Here is a 20,210-nt window from a genome sequence, read left to right as displayed (position 1 = left end):
ATGTATATAAATAATTACATATATTTCTATTACCAGGGTCAGACATGTTTCGACGTCGCCGACATCGACATGAAAGACTACTTAGAGGAATTACGCGGCAAACAGATGCTGAATAACCGAGACTTGCTTCTTCGCAAGAAGCAGGCGCAGGCCGCCAAGAGGAGGCCGCCTGCTGCAAACAACCAGCAGCAGAACAACGCCGCCAACGTCCAATCTCCGACGCAGGCGGAGACGCCGAACAAATTGATCAAGGTCGAGATCGAGAATTCGGCTTCTACGACTGATGATAACATGATAGGTAATGATAAAGGAATTAGTAATAGATAGATAGAATATTTATCCGAAGACATGGTTTATATGAATCGAATATTTTAGAATCGATTTTTGAGTCAAACCAATTAACTGATACAAGTTTGTTCGGAAGAATTAGTCAAATGAAATTAACAAACTTGTTTAAAAGTAATTTTATTGTTCTCTGAATTACTATTAAAATTTGGCTGTTACAATTATTTTTAATTATTTCTAATCAATTTTTACACGCTGCTTTTACTTAATAATTGACATAAAAAGTGTCGATAACCCTTCCGGAACCAATTGAAGTGGATTATGATTCTGACCCCGACACAGAATCCACTGAAAGCACTGCCTCTTCTTGTAGTTACGATAGTGACAAAAATAATGAACCAGAAAATAATAATGGTTTGTATTCGAATGTAAGAAGGTTATAATAGTTGTATTGTATGTAAAGGTTCAGAATAAGATTTGAATACATTTTTTAGTTTTATGTAATACTCGATTAGTATGAATTATAATTTTTAAATTAGATACAATTATTATTAAGATAAAGCCATTGATTACATTTGGTAATTTCATGTAATAACTTTTTGACTGCCTCTTCCTAATATTCAATTATGCAATTTTTATAATTCCTAAAGATTTTATTTATTCATAAAAAATCATTTATATTAAGATAGGTTTATATGTTAAAAATTTATTATTTTTCATACACTATTTTTGTCATTTTGGATTAAAAATTCAAAAAATTACCCAGGCTAAGCACAGTCTAAGCGCCACTCTGGTACAAATGTTCACCCGAGTGCGTTTAGACTGTTTATGTACTGGAGCACTTTTTCATTTTCCGTGAAAACTATTGAAAAATGTGAAAATGCCGCCAAGCTAAGCACAGTATAAGTGAAAATGTCGCACAGAATCATTTGCAAATGCGTTTAGACTGTGACTATACGGGAGCACTTTTTCAATTTTGTGTAAATTAGGTAATTAGTATTTTTGATTGAATTCGAAATGAAATGACGATTGTTAATGTTCTGGAGATATATTGATTTATTTATAATTTACATTTGATTTGCTCAGATATAACAAGGTAGCAAAAATAATGAAAGTTCCAGTTTTTGTAATAATATATTTGAAAACGTTTTAAATTTGCCTTAAAGGACGATGCCATACACCACTAGTTTTTTATCATATTCTAATCAATTATCCTGTTTCTAGAAATGAAAAACAAAGTGATCACACCGCCATCCTCGCCTAAAATAGAACAAAAAATTGATGACAACTCTGTTCAATTCAGAAGGCCCAATACGCTACAGACAACAAATCAATTTGAAAAGGAAAATACATCTAGGACAATTAATGCACGTAAGTCATTTTAATGAAATCTCATTTTTTTATTTTGATATAATAATAATAATGCTTAAAAATCTTTGGAATTTGGAGTTTTTCCTTTTTTTGTCGCTCGAATGAATGAATTATTGACATATTGAAGCCTTCGGGTTAAATTGAATTACAATTGTGTAAGAGAGAATTATAACGAATTCATTTTTTATTTTGGCAATAAGAACAATACTTAAAAATGTCCAACAGTATGGACATACTATATTTTTTTTTATTATCTTCCCGTTACCCTACGGGGTTATAGTAATCGCAAAAAAATCGAAAATGTAATTTATTTTATATCTTTATGTTTCAAAGGTTTCTGAACATTTCTGCATACCTTAAGTATTTGTGTGTGTTTGTATGTTCGGACACAATTTTTCGTCGACGATTTCGGGAACACGGATCAACCGATTTGTATGATTCCAAAGCATTAGATCCTTATTGATAAGGAGACGTGCTGATTAGTTTTTGGCGGAGGTAGGGCTGGCCGTTCCGGAGATACGGAGCAAAGAGTGCAGAAAATACAAATCGAGTTCTTGAGATAACGAAGCGTCCGATTTGAATGATTCAAAAAACACTTTACTTGTATCGACAAAAGAAAAAACTGATTAAATTTTTTAGAAAGCAGGCTTAGCGATTTCGGAGATACAATGAAAAAACTTATTTGACGGTCAAAAACGATCATTATACATTTTTTAAAGATTTTTAATAATGAATACAAATTTTGCTTACAATTATATGGGTTCCGTACCAAGATTCAAAATATTTAACCCTTAAACCGCGGCGTGGCGCTTACGCGCTTTATTGTTTGTATCTAAAATAGCTACAACTTTCAAAAATTTATTTCATTCATTCATTTTTCAGAACAGTCTCATTTTTACAAAAAATTCAAAGTTCCAAAAATCAAAATGTTTCGCAGTTTTCCAAAAATGACAAATCTTTAAAAAATTCTATATTATGGCGCGGAAAGTGCTAGCAATTTGCGTTAAGGTTCGATGCCATATTGTAGTCTTTGATTAAATGTTCTGATTTTAATTTAGTTTAATATTAATTAATTTTTTTTTTAGAGAAAGAAGAAAATAGTACAACTACTGAAAAAGATTCAGATGTGGTGCTCAGGCGGACACAGAGTTTCGAAGCTGATGACAAGTCAGTATTGATACATAATTTTATTACTAATTTATGATAAGCTCTGATATAAGAATAAATAAATAAACCATAAGCCTTATGCAATCTTTGCACAAAACATAAAAAATAATTAAATTTTTTGATATACAAACAAAAGTACTATTGACTTAGAGTTGATACAATAATTTGAAAATATGTTATTCTTTTCTATTTTTGTTTTGTTTTGTGCAAAAATTGTATTCCTATCTCCGGGCATTTCAAACCTGTTTTTTAAGGTACGTAAAATTTAAAAAAAGAAACTTTTTAATACTACATTACTTGGCTTGCTGTTTTCATAACACTTGCCTGACCCTGGTTTGGTGACGACGATAATTCTAATTTAATTCATTGTTTTTTTTTAACATGCATGTGCTTGCCTTTCGATTTTTTTACCATTTTTTTTAGAAATATTCTCTTGAACTTGAATCATTTTTTTTAAATCAACTAATCGAATGATAAAGGATATATAATTTTATTATATATCCTTTAATCATTTAAACCAAAATTTTATTTTATCTAACATTGTAAATAAATAAACAAGAAATAGTTTAGGAAAATCGATATTAACTGCAATTTATCTATATTTTTCGTTGCTTGACAGATACTAAAATCTATATTTTATTTAAATCAATATTTTAATTTGATATAATCAACCATTTGTTCCAACTGTTTATATATCTCAGTTTCAAATTATTTTTTGTTCAAGAGTTTGATTTTAATTCGAAATGTGGAAAATTGCTTGAAACAGCTCTTGATTTCAATTGAGAAAACTTTTTGTTTGATAAGTAAAATTATTTGTACCTGATACTATTCTTCAAAAGTCTATTAAAATACGAGAAATAAATCAACGCAAATAATTGCTCTTCTTACATTGATAAACAATAATTTAATTAAATAATAATAAAGCATACAAAGCAGTTAATTTATATTAATAAAAATATTAAATTAAAGCAATTGGAAAGATAATTGATTAAAATTGATTAAAATTGATTAAATAAAAAGATAAGAAAGCAAAAGCAAAGAATGAATCGATTTAATTCTAATAAAACATAAGTCTCGAATTACAATACACCTTAAAAGATAAATAATACGAAAGTCAATATAAAATTTGATTCAATCCTATTTACAATGCGTATAATAGCTATTATTAGACAAAAAATTCCACAAGAAGTATAAATTAATTTTGACTCAAGTCAATTTAATTCCAAACATTTTTTTTACATTTTTCAATCCGCATGTTTTATTTCAAATAATTGTTATCGATTTAAGCACATGCATGTATTGAACGTTTTTCTCATTTAATAAATTTCTTCAGAATTTCAACAATAAACCAACAACCAACAATCATTACCTTAGCGATTAAAAATTATTTTAAGAACAAAATAATCGATAATTTTTTATTTATTTTTAATATTAACGAGGTAAATCACACTCAAACCTGCAAAATTTATTTGCTGTTCCTATTAACCATTCGACTGCAAGTGTCTCCTATAGACGACATCCACATAACGACCTGTATGTACGGACATCCACACGTACTATAGACGACATCCGCGTGAATACCACTTTGTACACAAATTTAATAGCCATTTTAAAACATTTGTACGAGCGTCGTCTTTAGATGACATACAGTATCTTGACTCTTGCTACTAAAATTATCACTATTCTTATTAATTATTCAACTGCGAGTGTTACCTATAATAGACATGCACATTATGACTTATGTGTACGGGTGTCAACTATAGACGACATCCGCATGAATACTACTTTGTTCACCATCTTTACATACATCTAATAACACTAGATCAAATAGTATAAAAAATTAAACAAATGACTTGCTTTATTTTTAAAACATTTGTACGAGCGTCGTCTTTAGATGACATGCAGTGTGTTGACTCTTGTTATTAAATTTATCACTACGAGTTAAATTATTAAGAATTTTAATTTGTTTTTGTAATTTTATTTTTTCAAAAGTGCATTTTTTTAAATTGTTGAATACATATGTTAAAAAATGATATCGCTAAAAGTTTTAGGCGAATTATTTGTTTGTAAAAAAATAAATAATATCAATGAACATATTGACAACTTTTTCAATAAATACATATTTGAAAAAAGAGTATTGTTTACATAAAATATTTTGAGATTTTCTTATAATTTTCAACGAAATCGTATTTAAAAATTAAACTTTGCATTTCTAAATGAATATAAGTCACATAAACATATTGAAATTCTTAATAATTTGACCCAATGTGATAAATCTTGAAGCAAAAGTCACGCACGGAACGTCGTCTATAGGCGACACTCGTATCAAAAGAGTTAATATTTTACACAAAAACATGTATATACTAAATTGCAAATAAATTTTAAAACCTTGTTTAAGTGTGATTTACCAATAGCTTTTTAATTTATCCAAAATACATTTACATTAGTGATGTGCCGACTCGATTTTTATTATTCTAACCAGAAAAAAGCATGATTTGAATCAAATCGTATCGATCTTATATATATGGACAAATATAAACTAAAGCAAAAAAAATAGTCGGTAGAGTCCCTTTTTATCTTGTAGTTTGCTGTTCAATTTGCTCGTCAGTAGAGTCCCCTTTTCCTTCTTCTAGATCAGGGCTTCTTAACTTTGGGTCGCGACCCCAAATTTAGGAAAATTCTTGGGTCGCAAGAGTTTTTAATGTCAATCATTTATATCATTTTATAACACGTCTAGGTTTATGTACCTATAGTTTTACAACGAATTCTAAAACTGTGTATTCATATGTATCTGTATATGTATATTGTTACCAATAAATAAATTATTTGAAAATACTATTTTTTCGCAATCATAAATGGGGTCGCGAAGGACAAAAGTTTAAGAAGCCCTGTTAGAGAATAATATAAAAGTTTGCTCGTTGGTAGAGCCCCTTGTTTTCAAATCAATTTTTAATGTACCCCTTTTCCATATTCTAGATCAATATAAAAGTTTGCTAGTTAGTAGAGTCCCATTTTTTCACCTTTTAGTTTGTAATTTAATTTTCTTGTTAGTAGAGTCCTTTTTCCATATTCTGGGTCATAAATAAAGTTTGCTAGTCAGTAGAATCCCCCTTTCATCCTCTAGTTTGTAATTTAATTTGTTCGTGATTAGAGTTCCTTTTTCAAATTCTAGACCAAAATTAACATTTTTTAGTCAGTAGAGTTCGCTTTTTATCCTCTAGTTTAGAATTTAATTTGCTCGTCAGTATAGTCCATTTTTTCATCTTTTATTATGTAATAAAAGCTTCTTCGTCAGCAGAGTCCCTTTTTTCATCTTCCAGTTTACAATTTAATTTGCTTGTCAGTATAGTTTTTTTTTCCATCTTCTAAATCAAAATAAAAGCTTCCTCGTCAGTAGAGTCTCTTTTTCATTCTCCATTTTGCAATTTTATTTGCTCGTCAGTAGAGTCCCGTTTTTCATCTTATAGATCAATATAAAAGTTTGCTCGTTGGTAGAGTCCCTTTTTTAGCTTCCGATATACAATTAAATTTGCTCGTCAGTATAGTCGTTTTTTTATTTTCTAGATCAAAATAAAATTGATATTTTATAATAAAGTCAATAATTTATTAAATAATCTTTATAAGATTTTGTTAGTATAATCTTTCTTTTCTTAAGGATTTTCTAATAATTGTCCTAAAAGTGAAGTCGGTTGGCTGGAATGATTTAATTCATTTTTTTTGTATTTATATTTAGCAAATATTCCTAGGCTTGATATGAGTTGATTCCAATCAAGTAAAACCTGATTCAAATCTCAGGAATGATTAAAATAATTTAACTCGACTCGGCACATCACTACTTTATATTAATAAAACCTAATTTTAATATCTTAATTTCTCTCTCCATTAACACCAACATCCGCTGCGAAACCAACAAATCCAAACAAACAAAAACATCATCACAAATCGCGCATGCTGCCTGCATCTCAATCTCAAAATGTGTGTGTGGTTTGGTCAATGTAACAAATTTTTGCTGCTGCTAACATCACAAAATCTAATCGGCGACTGGGGCCACATAGATTTTACCGCCGTTACATGGAACTTCACGCCAGGATAAAGGCCTCCTCCTGCCCATCAATACCGTCACCCGTCGGAGCAGCGGTGACGCCGACGGCGACTTCGCAGAGTTGCGCGGACGTCACCGCCGCCGCAGCAGGGAATAATATCAATATCAATAGCAGCAGCAGGGTGACGGTCGGTGGTAAGGCGACGCAGGCGGCGGCGCAGGCCGTCGCTAATGCGACGACGGGACCGGTTCAGAGGTCGGCTTCGCTAAGGGATCACAGGGTACTGAGGTAAAGGATAATGATAGTGGTTGATTGAGGGTGAAAATGGTGAAGGGTGAAGAAAAAAAGAGTATTGTTTATAATATTGCTATTAATCTAATAACACCGTGACAGATGTTTATTATGCAATATTGAATATGTAGCAGGTATGGCAAAACCATCGGTCTTCAAACTTATACCAATTTGTTTTTGTACTATTTGACTTCAAATTAGATTTTCTACTCACTTGTATCGTGCGTAAACGCGAAGAAGTTTTTTACTAAAGGCATTTTGAACTCAAGTTAAACTAGTGTAAAGTGGCATTCAGCCTTAAGGCAAGGTGCATGAACTTTTCGAAATGTGTTTAACTTGATCAACCGAAATCGAGATTTAGATTTTTAATTGCAAATCGAGATTTAGATTCACTTTGCAAATAGTTTTTGCTTTCATTTAGAACCTCAATTTGCGTTCAATTATCTAAACACTGCATTTTCTAATTGATATCTTTCAAACACATTTATAATATTTGTGATTAATATATTAACTAGTTGAAAGTGGCATTTAACTTTAAGGCAAGTTGCATGAACTTCCCGAAATGTGTAAGAATTGACTTAATCAACCGAAATTGAAATCTATATTTAGATAAAATTTTCAACTACTCATTTCGAAAATACTTCTCGCTTTCACTGAAATGTAAACATTGCGATAGAATTGAATTTTCTCAAACAATTTTTAATTTTTTATGATTATATCAATTATGGTGCACATACACGTGTGTTTATATGTCCTAAAATTGTAGCTTGTTATTCCAAATTTTTCCAAAATAAATTGACAATGTTTGACTCATCACATCATAAAAGCAACTTTTGATACAAATTTTGCCTTCTATTATTATTTTTTCAATCTTTGATGGATTTTTAGAATTCATTTTTTCATGAATTTTGAACGAGTTATAGTAGGGCCGTAAAATTTCAGTATGTACTTTAGGACCTGATATGATATTTTTTATTGTTTTATTTATCTATCTATAGAAGATATCTATCAAAACTAGTTGAAAATGGCATTTAGCCTTAAGGCAAGTTTCATGAACTTTCCGAAATGTGTTACAATTAACTAATTCAACCAAAATTGAGATTTAGATATTTAGATGAAATTTTCAACTGTTTATTTCGAAAATCAATTTGGCTTTTACCTAAATCTCAAAAACACATTTAAATTTTTTTGTAGTTATATTAATTATATTGCATAGACTCGTGCCTGTATGTCCTAAAATTGTACCTTATATTTTCAAATTTTAATCTTATATATAAAATTCTCGTGTCGCGGTGTTTGTGATTAAAATCCTCCGATACGGCAGGTAGGTGTGAGAATTGCACATCTATTTTTCGAAACTCTTTTTACTTTGACAAACTATTTATTTATTAAAGTTGCTTTCACCCCTAACTTTTTTTTTTCAATTTTGGAATCAATTTTCTTTCAAGTTTAATTTTCATAATGCAGATTTCAAAAATGCCTCTAACTCTAAATTTTCAACCTCCTTCCACAAATCTCTATTTTCCATTTTAAACCAATAATTTTTCAACACGATTTTAGTCAGAGTTTTTTACTGATCTTATTATAAAGCATGAATTTTACTTAAAAAAAAAAACAATTTATTTTTGTCAAGGTTTGTCCACGCGTCTCATTTTCCCACATATATTTTGCAAAAAAGTAGAGAGATTGAATATCAAAATTTGAAGATACGATAATTTTTTATACGGAACTATAGCTACCTTACAAATCTATGGCAAAGCTGTAAGGTTTTCAATTTTTCTGTAAGGCTCTCAATTTTTGTCAATCTTCGTCAATTCGCTGGGCATGCCACATAATAATATAATTGAATTAATATAATGAATTATCAGATTTTGCTTCGTGATTCAAAAATTACTAAGCACTATATCAAATATATATCAAAATCTTGAAACTTCAAATGTGCCAATTCAATTTAAGTAGAATCAGTTTAAGATTAGGTTGGCTCTTGCAAAGACTATTAGGGGACATTTATATATGGTATACTTTGCAGTGGGTTAGTTATTTTCGTACTAATAATTTTAAACTAGAAATATTTTTAATGTTAAAATAATTTTGAAGTTATTTCATAAGCATAGTTCAATTATCTTCAAAAGAAAACTTGTCAAAAAAATTTATTTCAACTAGTTTTTCATAACTGCCATATACTTTATTGCAAATAATTATTTACAAAATAGTCACATCAATGAAGAAATTTGTACTTTATTTTTATATTAATTATTTCTAATGTTTATACTAAATTTTTAGGCGAGCTGCAATCGAGGCCGCAATTGCTGCTTCAACAGCTGCTGCTGCAAACACTCAGCGACATACAATCAGCACAACGACACCATCCATCAGAAGGTAATAGATTTTTTTTATTTATAATATTTTAATATTGGTGATGGAATGATAATCGGGTGAAATATACAATCAAACTTTTTACAATCAAATGACTAAAAAAAGATAAATATTGTCGTTAATAGATATTTTGAATAATTAAAATTCTGTCTATTATTTGCGAAATTAAGCTATATACATGCAAATATATTCTTAATTTTATCGTTAAACAAATTATGAAGTTTAATCAATCAATTTATTGATTATTCCTTTTATTTGAAAATTTTTAGATGACTTTCGTTAAATTAAACCGAATATTAGTATGGGCTGTATCTTGAGTTTTCGAATTGGTTATGAATGAAAAATTTGATTGTAAAGAGTTGTTAATTTAATAGGGCTAAAATTGCATATTGAGGGTTTATTCGTAGATATTTTGAGAATGATATATATTCTTAGTTCTGGATAGATTAATTAGTATGCATAAACATTAGGTGTAATTAGAATTATAGTATTGGTGAGGGTGGTATTGAAATAATATACACTCATATTAGCCATCGATTTGTTTAATCTTCAAATTTTCAAGAATATTTTCGATTTTTAATTTTACTCGACTTCGTTAATGCTGAGAATAAATAAGTAGGTATTTAAAGTATGTTTTCGATTGGGGATATAGTATTTCTTTTCAAAATCAATTTATCAAATGTTTTATTTATGTGATGAAAGTGATATTTGTTATTTTATAAGTTTACGCATATCACACGATAAAAATGAATTAATAAAATTATATTTTCGCTAATTTAGAGTAATTTGTTGCGATGCAGCTATATATTTAGAATGTCACAACTTTGCTCAAGAAGTTTCACTTCAAATTAATTACACCCATACCTCGCTTTGCGTCGATTTGTTTTATTTATTGATTAGAACTTATTTTCAAAATTGCGTTGTTTTTGGTTCGAAATTTCGATATATATTTTTTGAACTTTTTGATTCTTTTTTGAAATTTAACACTATTGAAAAATTAAGGTAGAAATTTGAGTTGAATTAGAAATATTGGAACTAAATATAAACTTCAAAATTATCTAAAGCTATATATAAATATTTTACATAGACTAGAAAGGCTGTTTATCAATCATTTGGCCAATATTATTACTAATTTTGTGTGAAAGAAAGTTGAACTACAACCACCATCAGACAATCGTTAATTTTAATTAAATATTTAATAAAATAATTGATTTTATTTTTAGTATTTTTTTTATGTATGTGATTGCTACGAATATCAATCGCTGCAAGGAAATTAATTTTACATTGAAAGACTTTTTACCAAACTCTAGGATAAATTTTTGTAAAAGAAATTTGACTTTGAAGACTTGAAAGACAAGAGTTACCGTGGAGTTATCATAATGTCATTGATTTTGATTTTATTCAAATTTATTAAGTGATCATTTATTAATTGAATTCGTTTTATTTGTATTTTTATAATGTTTTTTAATCTTTCGATATGAGGATGTTCCGCGAATAACCGCTCACATAAAATATTTTATGATCTTCCAATTATTTACTGATAACCTCAATAACAAATCAAAACTTTGAATAATTTAACTCTAATAATATTGGACCAGTGGTCAAAACATTTGATGTCGTCAAGCAGATGTCGTTCATAGACGACACTCATAGTGAGTCAATACTCACTTCGTGCAATTTTTTTTAACGCCTTGAAGACCGCATCGAAAATCGTGCTTTAATCATGGGGTCCGTATCAAAAACGGTTTATTCCAGATAACACACACCGTTCACCGATAGCCACCGATATCCACGCGGTCCTGTAATGTAAGAGTGCGTTGTGTACAGGTGTTAAAGTAGTATTTTTGTAATCCTGGAATATATTTACGTGCTTAGCTAAATAAGATTTTGTTTTCGTTGTGTCCTTTCAATTCGCGTCTTGTTTTTTTCTTTTTGAACGTACCAACGCGACTCAAAGTGAGGTATATGGGTATGTCTTTTAAAAATCAAAGCAAGTGTCTATTTATCATTCAAACCTTTTCCTCCTCCTCCAACGACTATATTAGTCCGGTGACGAGCACCGCCTCCGCCGCCGCCACCGAATCTCCGGTGTCGTCGCCGGCGACGGTGGCCTCGTCGAACGCCTCGCCGACGCTGACGTTCGCCACGCCGAACGCGTCGCCGTCGCCGCAGGACCAGAGCAACATGACGACGGCGGTGTCGTCGCCGCAGACGCCGACCAAAATGTCGCCGGGGAATATTTTCAAGAACTTCTTCAAGTAAAGGGAAAATAATAAATTTGATTGAAAGCATGAAATGAGATTTTTTATGCTTTATTGCGGAGAAACAACAGAAGGCAGAATTGCATTCGATGATAAATGCCGATAGTATTTGTGTTGCTTTTACATGTTTATTGCTTTATGGGTATAATAGGCATTAGAGTCTAGTGTAAATTTTTACATCTTGTCGCAGAAACGATTGAAAACGTTTGTAGAATAGCAATTTTTGTTGAGTAGATTGAGAATAGATAAGATAGTTTTGAAAATGTAGGATTAAGTAAAAACTTTTACTTTGTTATTGACGGATATATTTCTCATCGAGTAGTCGCAAAATTTTATGTATTGAAGAGTAAACACATAATGCGTATAAAACAATGATAATTAACTTCCCGTAGGGTAGTTATAGTATTGGGCCGAAAATCGAAATGAAATTTTTGCATTTCTCGACGTTTTGATGGTTTCTGAACATTTTGGCATACCTCACAAAAAATGGATGTGTGTGTATGTGTGTGTGTGTGTATGTATGGATACAAATTTCCAGTCACGTTTTCGGGCGCACGGATCAACCAATTTGAATGGTTCAAAAACATTCGATTCCTATTGATAGGGAGAAGAGCTGATTAGTTTTTGGCAAAGGCAGGTCCAGCCGTTTCGGAGATACGAACCAAAAAGTGCAGAAAATAGAAATCGAGTTTTTGAGAGAACGGAGTATCCGATTTGAACATTCAATTTGTAATGATTGGAAGAACAGGTGATTGGTTTTTGGCAAAGGCAGACCAAGTCATTTCGAAGATACAGAGCTAATGTACAAAAAATGACAATTTTTGAGAGAACTAAGCGTCCGATTCGAATTATTCAATGAACTTTCTGCTTGTTTCAACAAAATAATTGCTTTTGGAAAAAAAAATTTTGTTTCTAATTTTTTTTTTTCAAAAAAAAAAATTTTGTATATCGAAAATAATTCAGACTTTAATTTTAATTCTGTTCTAATATACTTTAAACAAATAGTTTCAACTTGCAATTCAGTTTATATACTTCTTATAAATATTAAACAATGTTACAATATTCATAAAAATCTATTTGAAAACATTTAATATTCCTTGATCATTTCATTACGGTACGGGAAGTTCCAGCAATTTACCTTAAGGCACGATGCCATACACCACTAGTTTGCTGTTGAAATTGAAATTTAACTAGTGGTGCATGGCATCGTGATTAAAATTTTTGAGAGCTCAGAAATGAAAAATTAGATTTTTTTTTTTAAGTATTTTGAATTTTTTGAACCTTTTGAATATATTTAAAAATTTAGTTAGATTTTTTTTTTTAAATCTCTTTTTGAGAATACTGAATTTTTTAAAACATGGATTTTTTCGGAAACTGAAGTTTTTTGGATGTGTTGTGAAAATTTGAAATGTATGGTGAAAATCTTGAAGTTTTTGATACTTATTCATGTCGCTTGATTTAGATCTAGATCTAAAAAATATCTCATTTTCGACCGCCAAAAAGCATTTTTTTTAAACTTTTTTTGGATTTCCTAAACTGCTAGACTTACATTCCCAAAAATTTCAACAATTTTTCATTACGCCAATACCAATGGAATGGTTTTTGAATCATTCAAATCGGATGCTTCATTTTCGCACAATCCTAGTTCTCATTTTCTGCACTCTTTGCCACGTATCTCCGTAACGGCTGCACCTGCCTTTGCCAAAAACTAATCAGCACGTCTCGCTATCAATAGGATTTGAATTATTTTTGAATCATTCAAATTGGTTAATTAGTGCTTTCGAAAACGTCGACGAAACATTATATCCATACATACACATATACATCCATTTTTTTCTAAAATTTGCCAAAATCCTTAGAAACGTGAAGTAATGCAAAAATTTTCAATATCTATTTTTGGACAACTATTATGACTTTACCCTATAGAAAGTTAATCATCACTGTTTTGTGCGCATGACGAATATACTCGTCAGCACCAAAAATTCTGCCATTTTACCGTGACGAGAATACTCGTGAATCACAGTTAACGGCTTAATTAATGTTTGAAGTTGTTTTGCAGAAGTTTTTACCAGTTCTACATTTTTTCCCCACCATATTTAATATACGACAATAAAATTTCAACCGTTTCTACTTAAACAATATTTTTAAACATTTTCGATCAGCATTTTCTTTGCTGATTGTAATTCTAAAAATTATCAATTATTTTTGGGGCATGATAAAAAAAAAGTTTGTTCTAGGCTCTGTATCTACAAATACCTATCGCATTCTTTTGATTTAAAATAATGCAGATTTACGTTTTGCATGCCGATTTGATTATAATTTTTTCTAAAAATATTTTTTGCATGTCTTTAGAATCGAATAGGGAATTCATTATCTGTTTTATCGAATTTTATGACATTTATGAAATTTCTATAGAGGACAGCGGGTCGTAATGATACAGGAAATAATGTAATCGAAATCTGTGTCAATAAAATGTATTAATAATTAATAATAATTATCTAAAATTATTTTATTTGCAGGTATTATTAGTTTTATTAACTTGTTCAGAAAAACGAGTATACTCTAGCAGAAATTAAAGTTTTTATTATTTGTTTTTGTAACAGTAAGTCGAAACAGTTTTGACGAGGGTTGTATTTATTTAATACGTTTCGGAACTAGATCTGTTTCTTCAACAGGTTTTGTATCGAGAACAAAATACAATATTCATATATAATTTACCGGATAATATATTTCCGATAATAAAATTGTGAAAACAAAATATTTAATTTTTTTCTCTTGCCTTCCTTGTTTTTAGTTCAATTTTTACTTCCCGAACATTTTATTCGAAAATGTTTTATAAAAAATATGACTTAAATATCTGTTAGATATTATTTTTGGCATATTTAGTATGAGTAATAGTTTGAATCTATTTTTCCCATTTTCCCCTATATGAAACTTATCGTTATCTTATCATTTCAAAATACTTTGTCGTAATCGAAATCGCGATTTAGTATTTTCTCTTCGGGAAACGATTTGGTATAAAAAAACACCGGTTTTTGCATGTGTAGTAAAAAAAAACAATTGCACGAAAATTAAAAGTAATATTGGTTTGGATTTAGTAAACTTTGCTATTAACAGGTATATTAATTAATGGCTTTATATTTAAATTTGATACTAATTTTATACTATTAAAAAGTTTGCTTAAATTGCATGTACTTAATGAAAAAATAATTCATAGTGGATGAAAAAATATTTACAATTAATTTATTTGTTTGGCAAAAGAATATAATTTTGGTTGTTTTTTATAATTTTTAAATGTATGTGTTTACAACCAAATATTATGTTCTGTGGTTTTTGGTTTATTTTGCCTCTGAAGACAATCGTAAATTTAAATTTAAATTTTTATTTAAAAAAAAAGAAATCAAATACTATTATATAAAATTAGTGTAAAATGATTTTCAGGCATCCATGTAATTATTTGATACCAAAAATTGTTTAGATTTGAAAAAAAATTAAAAATTAAGAAATATATAACAGTTTGTAACTTTTGGAACAAAATTATTAACATCCCGAAGGAGAAGTTTACGTTTTCATAAAAATATCCTATTCGCAAATTTTATGTTTTCTCGACGTTTCAAGCCATTCTGAATCGAATGAGACCAATATTTTGAACTGATTAAGCATGAACTACTCCTTCGGGAAGTTAATTATTATAATTTATGCCTACTAAACATATTTTTTTCTCAATCATAGCTACCATAATAGTTTCAAATTTAATTCAATTGCTTGATAAAATTTAATCTCACCTTTTCCACCTTTCTAAATGTATTTTTTTACCCCAGGTCCTTTGTGCCTCCAGTTCGTGACGAAGAAAGTGAAACCCAAAGGAAAGCCCATGCCAAACGAGTCCGAGAAACCAGGAGGTCGACCCAAGGTGTCACTCTCGATGAAATCAAATCAGCCGAGCAGCTGGTCAAGCAGAAGAACCACAATAACAATAGCATCGGGAACCATGCTGAGGTTAATATCGAAGAACATTTGTTAATTGATAGTGTTTTGGGTGATATCGATAGGGCTGATGGTAGTTTTATCGATAAGATGGTTGAGAGTAATTTATTCGGGGAAGGAAAGATAATTGAAAATGATAAATCAACTCTCGATCTCACACAAAATAATAATATTGTCAATACTCTTTCCTCGAGTGATTTCAATGATAACTCTTTCAATTTCTCGCCAGTTTTGGAACAAGTGTCTGATAACAATTTTTTGACCACTTCTAATAATTCAATCCAAGATAAGTTTGATACAAATATCGTTTTGTATAACAAAAATTCATCAAATCTTTTCACTCGAATCAGAACAATGTTGAATTACAATTTCTATAACAATTTTCTAGATGCATTTAATGTTAAATTAATGTTAGAAGAAGCTGTACAGTATGTGATAGGTTTATTTTTTACCAAAGTGCAGTTTTTGTATAAGTAAATGATTATATTAATATTATATGATAAAATTAGTTCATGTTGAATGTTGTAAACTAAAATTTTTTCTTTCAATATTATATATTGATGATGAAGTTTGTATTTATAAATTTGTCAATTAAATTTTCTTTGTTTTGTATTAAATTGGATTTTATTTTGTTTGTTTACAATGAATGTTGTCTACTAATTTTATCATATAATATTCTGAATCCGAAAAAGAAGTTTGTTTTTGCCAGAAAATTCGATTTGTCCATTAATCACATGAGACTTTTAGGGTAAGAGGGGGTTGGCAAAAAATCACAAAATATCACGTTGGAGAAGAGAGGAATCTAGTTGTAAGATATAACTTGTATATATTTTTTAACCGAATTTTCATATTTTTTTTAAAAAAGTACGATTTTTTGGAAAATTTGTTCGAAAAATTTTGCATAGCTAAAAATACACGTAATGTTTTGCGGGAAAGGGGGGGGAGTAATTTTAAATAACACCAAGAGGGAGAGGTGGTCCCAAAATCCCAAAAAAAATCGATCACGTGATTAATAGACGCCCCCTAATTTTGTTTTCTCAACGTTTCAAGTTATTTTGAATTGTTTGACACCACAGTGTCAATATGTGAGCCGATTTTTGACCTTTCATCGGCGTTTTCTTAAAAAACGACTTAACCGATTTGAAAAATGTAAAAGCCGTTCGATGAAACTCGTTAAGGACTATCATTTGTCAGTTTTGTGCAACGATCGGCCTAATCGTTTCTTTGTAAATAGCAGAAAAGTGAAAAATTTTTTGCCCATTTTTTTCAGCCCACAATCTTGAGTCATTTTAAAATTTAGAAACTGTTCGAAAGATATTGGTTGTGAATCGACCTGATTAGTTTTTGGTAAAGATCGGCCGGGCAGTTTTCTTATAATAATAAAGTGTTGAAAAAATTCTTTTCGACGATTTTTGTGATTTTTTTTTTTGATTATAGATACGATGGTCTTCTAGAACATACTAAAGTATTACGACCCTATGACGAGTTGTTTAATTTTATAAATTCATCGAAGTTTGAAAAAATATGATAGTTAGAATTAGTGTTAAAGGTCGCTTTTGGGATGTGATGAGTCGACCAAGTCAATTAAAAATGGCTTTGGAATTAGTAAAAAAGTAAATAAATAGTTGACAAAACTTCTCTAGTTTCGTTAAAAATGTTACCATTCATTCAAATAAAATAAACTTTGCATTAACTTCTAGATACAAAACATAATCAATCAATAAGAATTGCATTTAAGGTATTTAAGTAAAATGTTCAACTGCTATTGCAAAAAAACTAACGTTTTTAATAAAAAAATAAACATACTTATAATATACGTAATTGTACGAATTAAATTAATTCGTTAACATATTTTTCATTCATTTCGAGTTCTAAAAATGCATTTTATTTAAAGGTGGACATCAACTCGATATAGATTCTCATTAGAAACGCTTGATCGATTTTTTATAATTTATCCGCTTATCGTAGGCCTATAATATTTTAGTATGTTATTTGACATTATGGATTCTATCATCATCATAATCGTCGGAAAAAATTTAAACAATTGATTACGAAGAAACAGCAGGTCCAATCTCTACCGAAAAATAATCAGCACGATCTCCAATCGATATCTTTGGAACAGAATTTTTAAAATCGAGCCAAGATTTTTTGGCTTGAATGAAAAAATTTGCACTTTTCTGCTAATTACAAAGAAATCGATTGAACGTCGTTAAAAATGAATCAATAGTTCTTATCGAGTTACTTTGAAGGGCTTTTAAATGTTTAAAATCGGTCCAACCGTTTTTGAGAAATCTTCGACGAGAGGTCAAAAATCGGTCTCATTTGATTCAGAATGACTTGAAACATCGAGAAAAAAATTAAACTAAACGAGTAAAATTAGCGAATCGGATTTTCTCGTAAAAATGTAAACTACTTCGAGAAGTTACAAATTTTATCTCCTTATAGCAACGTCTCGATCGTATCTTAAAAAAAAACTAGATTAATCTTCGTTCTACACATGCCTACACTACATGTTAATTAACTACTTGAAAGTGGCATTTTGCTTTAAGGCAAGTTGCGTGAACTTCCTGAATTGTGTACTATGTGATTTAATCGACCAAAATTTAGAATTTGAAATTAAACATTTACCAAAATTTAGAATTTAAAAATAAATAAATAAATAAACATTTGTCGAAGGGTCGTAATATTTTAGTACGTTCTTTATGACTATGATATCTGCCAACAAAAAAGTTTTATTGAAAAAAAATTTTTGAACAGTTAATTACTAAGAAATGCCTCGGTCAATCTTTGTCCAAAACTAATCAGTGTGATTACTAAATAACATCTTCTGAATTAGAAAACTGGAGTCATTAGTAGAACTTAGAACCGAGTTACATAGAATGGCTTTTAAATTTCTGAAATCGATCCAACCGTTTTTCGAGAAAACGTCGACGAAAGGTCAAAAATTAGCTGACACATACACCCACACACACACATACTTTTTCCAAATTTGGTCTCATTTGATTCAGATTGGCTTGAAACGTCGAGTAAACAAAAAATCAGCAAATCGGATTTTTTGATGAAAACATAAACTTCTCCGTCGGGAAGTTAAAAAAAAAAGTATACATCAATTAAAAAAGCTGCTAGATCGGATTTCGTATTAAATCTATTATTTAGTTGCACATATCAAGCAAGTTTTTTTTTAAGGCAACGTGCTATATACGCAGAGTTACTTTATAGTTTAATATTATTTTTTTTCTACACTACATATTAATTAGTAATTTGCGATATATATTTATTTATAATTTATAACCCTTACTAATAATTTCATCGTCTATCCCTCCCAGGACTCCACGACATTAACAAAGCCTCAAGAGCCCTCTCAACCCATAGACACCGAGGCGACCCACGCCAACGCCCTGCCCGGCAGCAACCACAACCACCAGTCACCAGCTTCGCCTACAACCAACAGCATCACAGTCAGTTTCACAACCAGGATGCCAAATTCATCAGCGACAACGAACGTCGAACCAGCCAACGGTTCCGATCTGAAACACCAGGAGAACAACGGAATCGTTAACAACGGCGGTCTGACATCCAGGAATAACGGCAACGGCAGTACAACGGCTGCCAGTGCCACTATTACACCAGCCGGTGTCGGTTCTAGAGGGAGCGAGTCACCTGTGGGGCATCATAATCATGAACGCAGGCCCAGTTGGAGGCTGAAGGTGGATAACGGAAGCAAGGTGAGAGATTAGATTCAGGAAACAGATTTGATTAGAGATTCGGACGTTTCTCGAAGCCATTCTGAATCGGATGAGACCGAATTTAAGGAAAATGTATGTGTGTGTGTGAAAAGATTTTTAACTTCCCGAAAAAGAAGTTTATGTTTTAATCAAAAAATCCGATTCGCTAATTTTATGTTTTCTCGACGTTTTAATACAATCTGAATCGAATGAGACCAAATTTGGAAAAAGTATGTGTGTGTGTGTGCGTGTGTGTGTGTCAACAGATTTTTAACTTACCGAAGGAGAAGTTCATGTTTTCATCAAAAAATGAGATTCGCTAATTTTATGTTTTCTCTGAATTTTTTTTCTATTCTGAATCGAATGAGGCCAAATTTGGAAAAAGTATGTGTGTGTGTGTGTATGTATGTGAACAGATTTTTTGCCGTAAATCGACGTTTTCGTCCACGTTTTAGCCCGCAATTCTGAATCGATTTTGAAAATTCAAAAACCGTTCGAAAGATATTGGTTGGGAATTGTGCTGATTAGTTTTTGGTAGAGATCGGCCGGGCCGTTTTCTTGTAATTAAGTGTTAAAGAAATTTTTTTCGACAATTTTCATTATTTTTTTTTTTTTTGACGGCAGATACCATAGTCTTCTAGATCATATTAAAATATTGCTGCCCTACGACAACTAGTTTAACTTCCCGTAGGGTAAGTTATTGT

The 20,210-nt window shown here is 30.3% G+C and overlaps 1 protein-coding gene across 10 annotated transcripts in view; it reads left to right on the top strand.

The window, feature by feature from the left end:
- LOC113375662 (protein phosphatase 1 regulatory subunit 12C) overlaps positions 1–20,210 on the top strand; it is a 173,164-nt gene that overhangs the window by 84,702 nt on the left and 68,252 nt on the right. For all 10 annotated transcript variants that reach the window (XM_026615597.1, XM_026615596.1, XM_026615595.1 and 7 more), the window contains exons 5-11: positions 37–298; positions 1,510–1,656; positions 2,742–2,823; positions 6,879–7,154; positions 9,441–9,536; positions 15,616–15,793; positions 19,108–19,506. In XM_026615597.1, the coding sequence (XP_026471382.1) occupies positions 37–298; positions 1,510–1,656; positions 2,742–2,823; positions 6,879–7,154; positions 9,441–9,536; positions 15,616–15,793; positions 19,108–19,506 (1,440 nt within the window). The remainder of the gene's footprint in view (positions 1–36; positions 299–1,509; positions 1,657–2,741; positions 2,824–6,878; positions 7,155–9,440; positions 9,537–15,615; positions 15,794–19,107; positions 19,507–20,210) is intronic.

This window comes from Ctenocephalides felis, unplaced genomic scaffold (genome assembly GCF_003426905.1).
Source record: "Ctenocephalides felis isolate EL2017-DRISC unplaced genomic scaffold, ASM342690v1 CF-g0.4_SCAFFOLD_01886, whole genome shotgun sequence".
In the NCBI taxonomy this organism is placed as follows: domain Eukaryota; kingdom Metazoa; phylum Arthropoda; class Insecta; order Siphonaptera; family Pulicidae; genus Ctenocephalides; species Ctenocephalides felis.
This window is presented reverse-complemented; position numbering and strand designations above follow the sequence as displayed.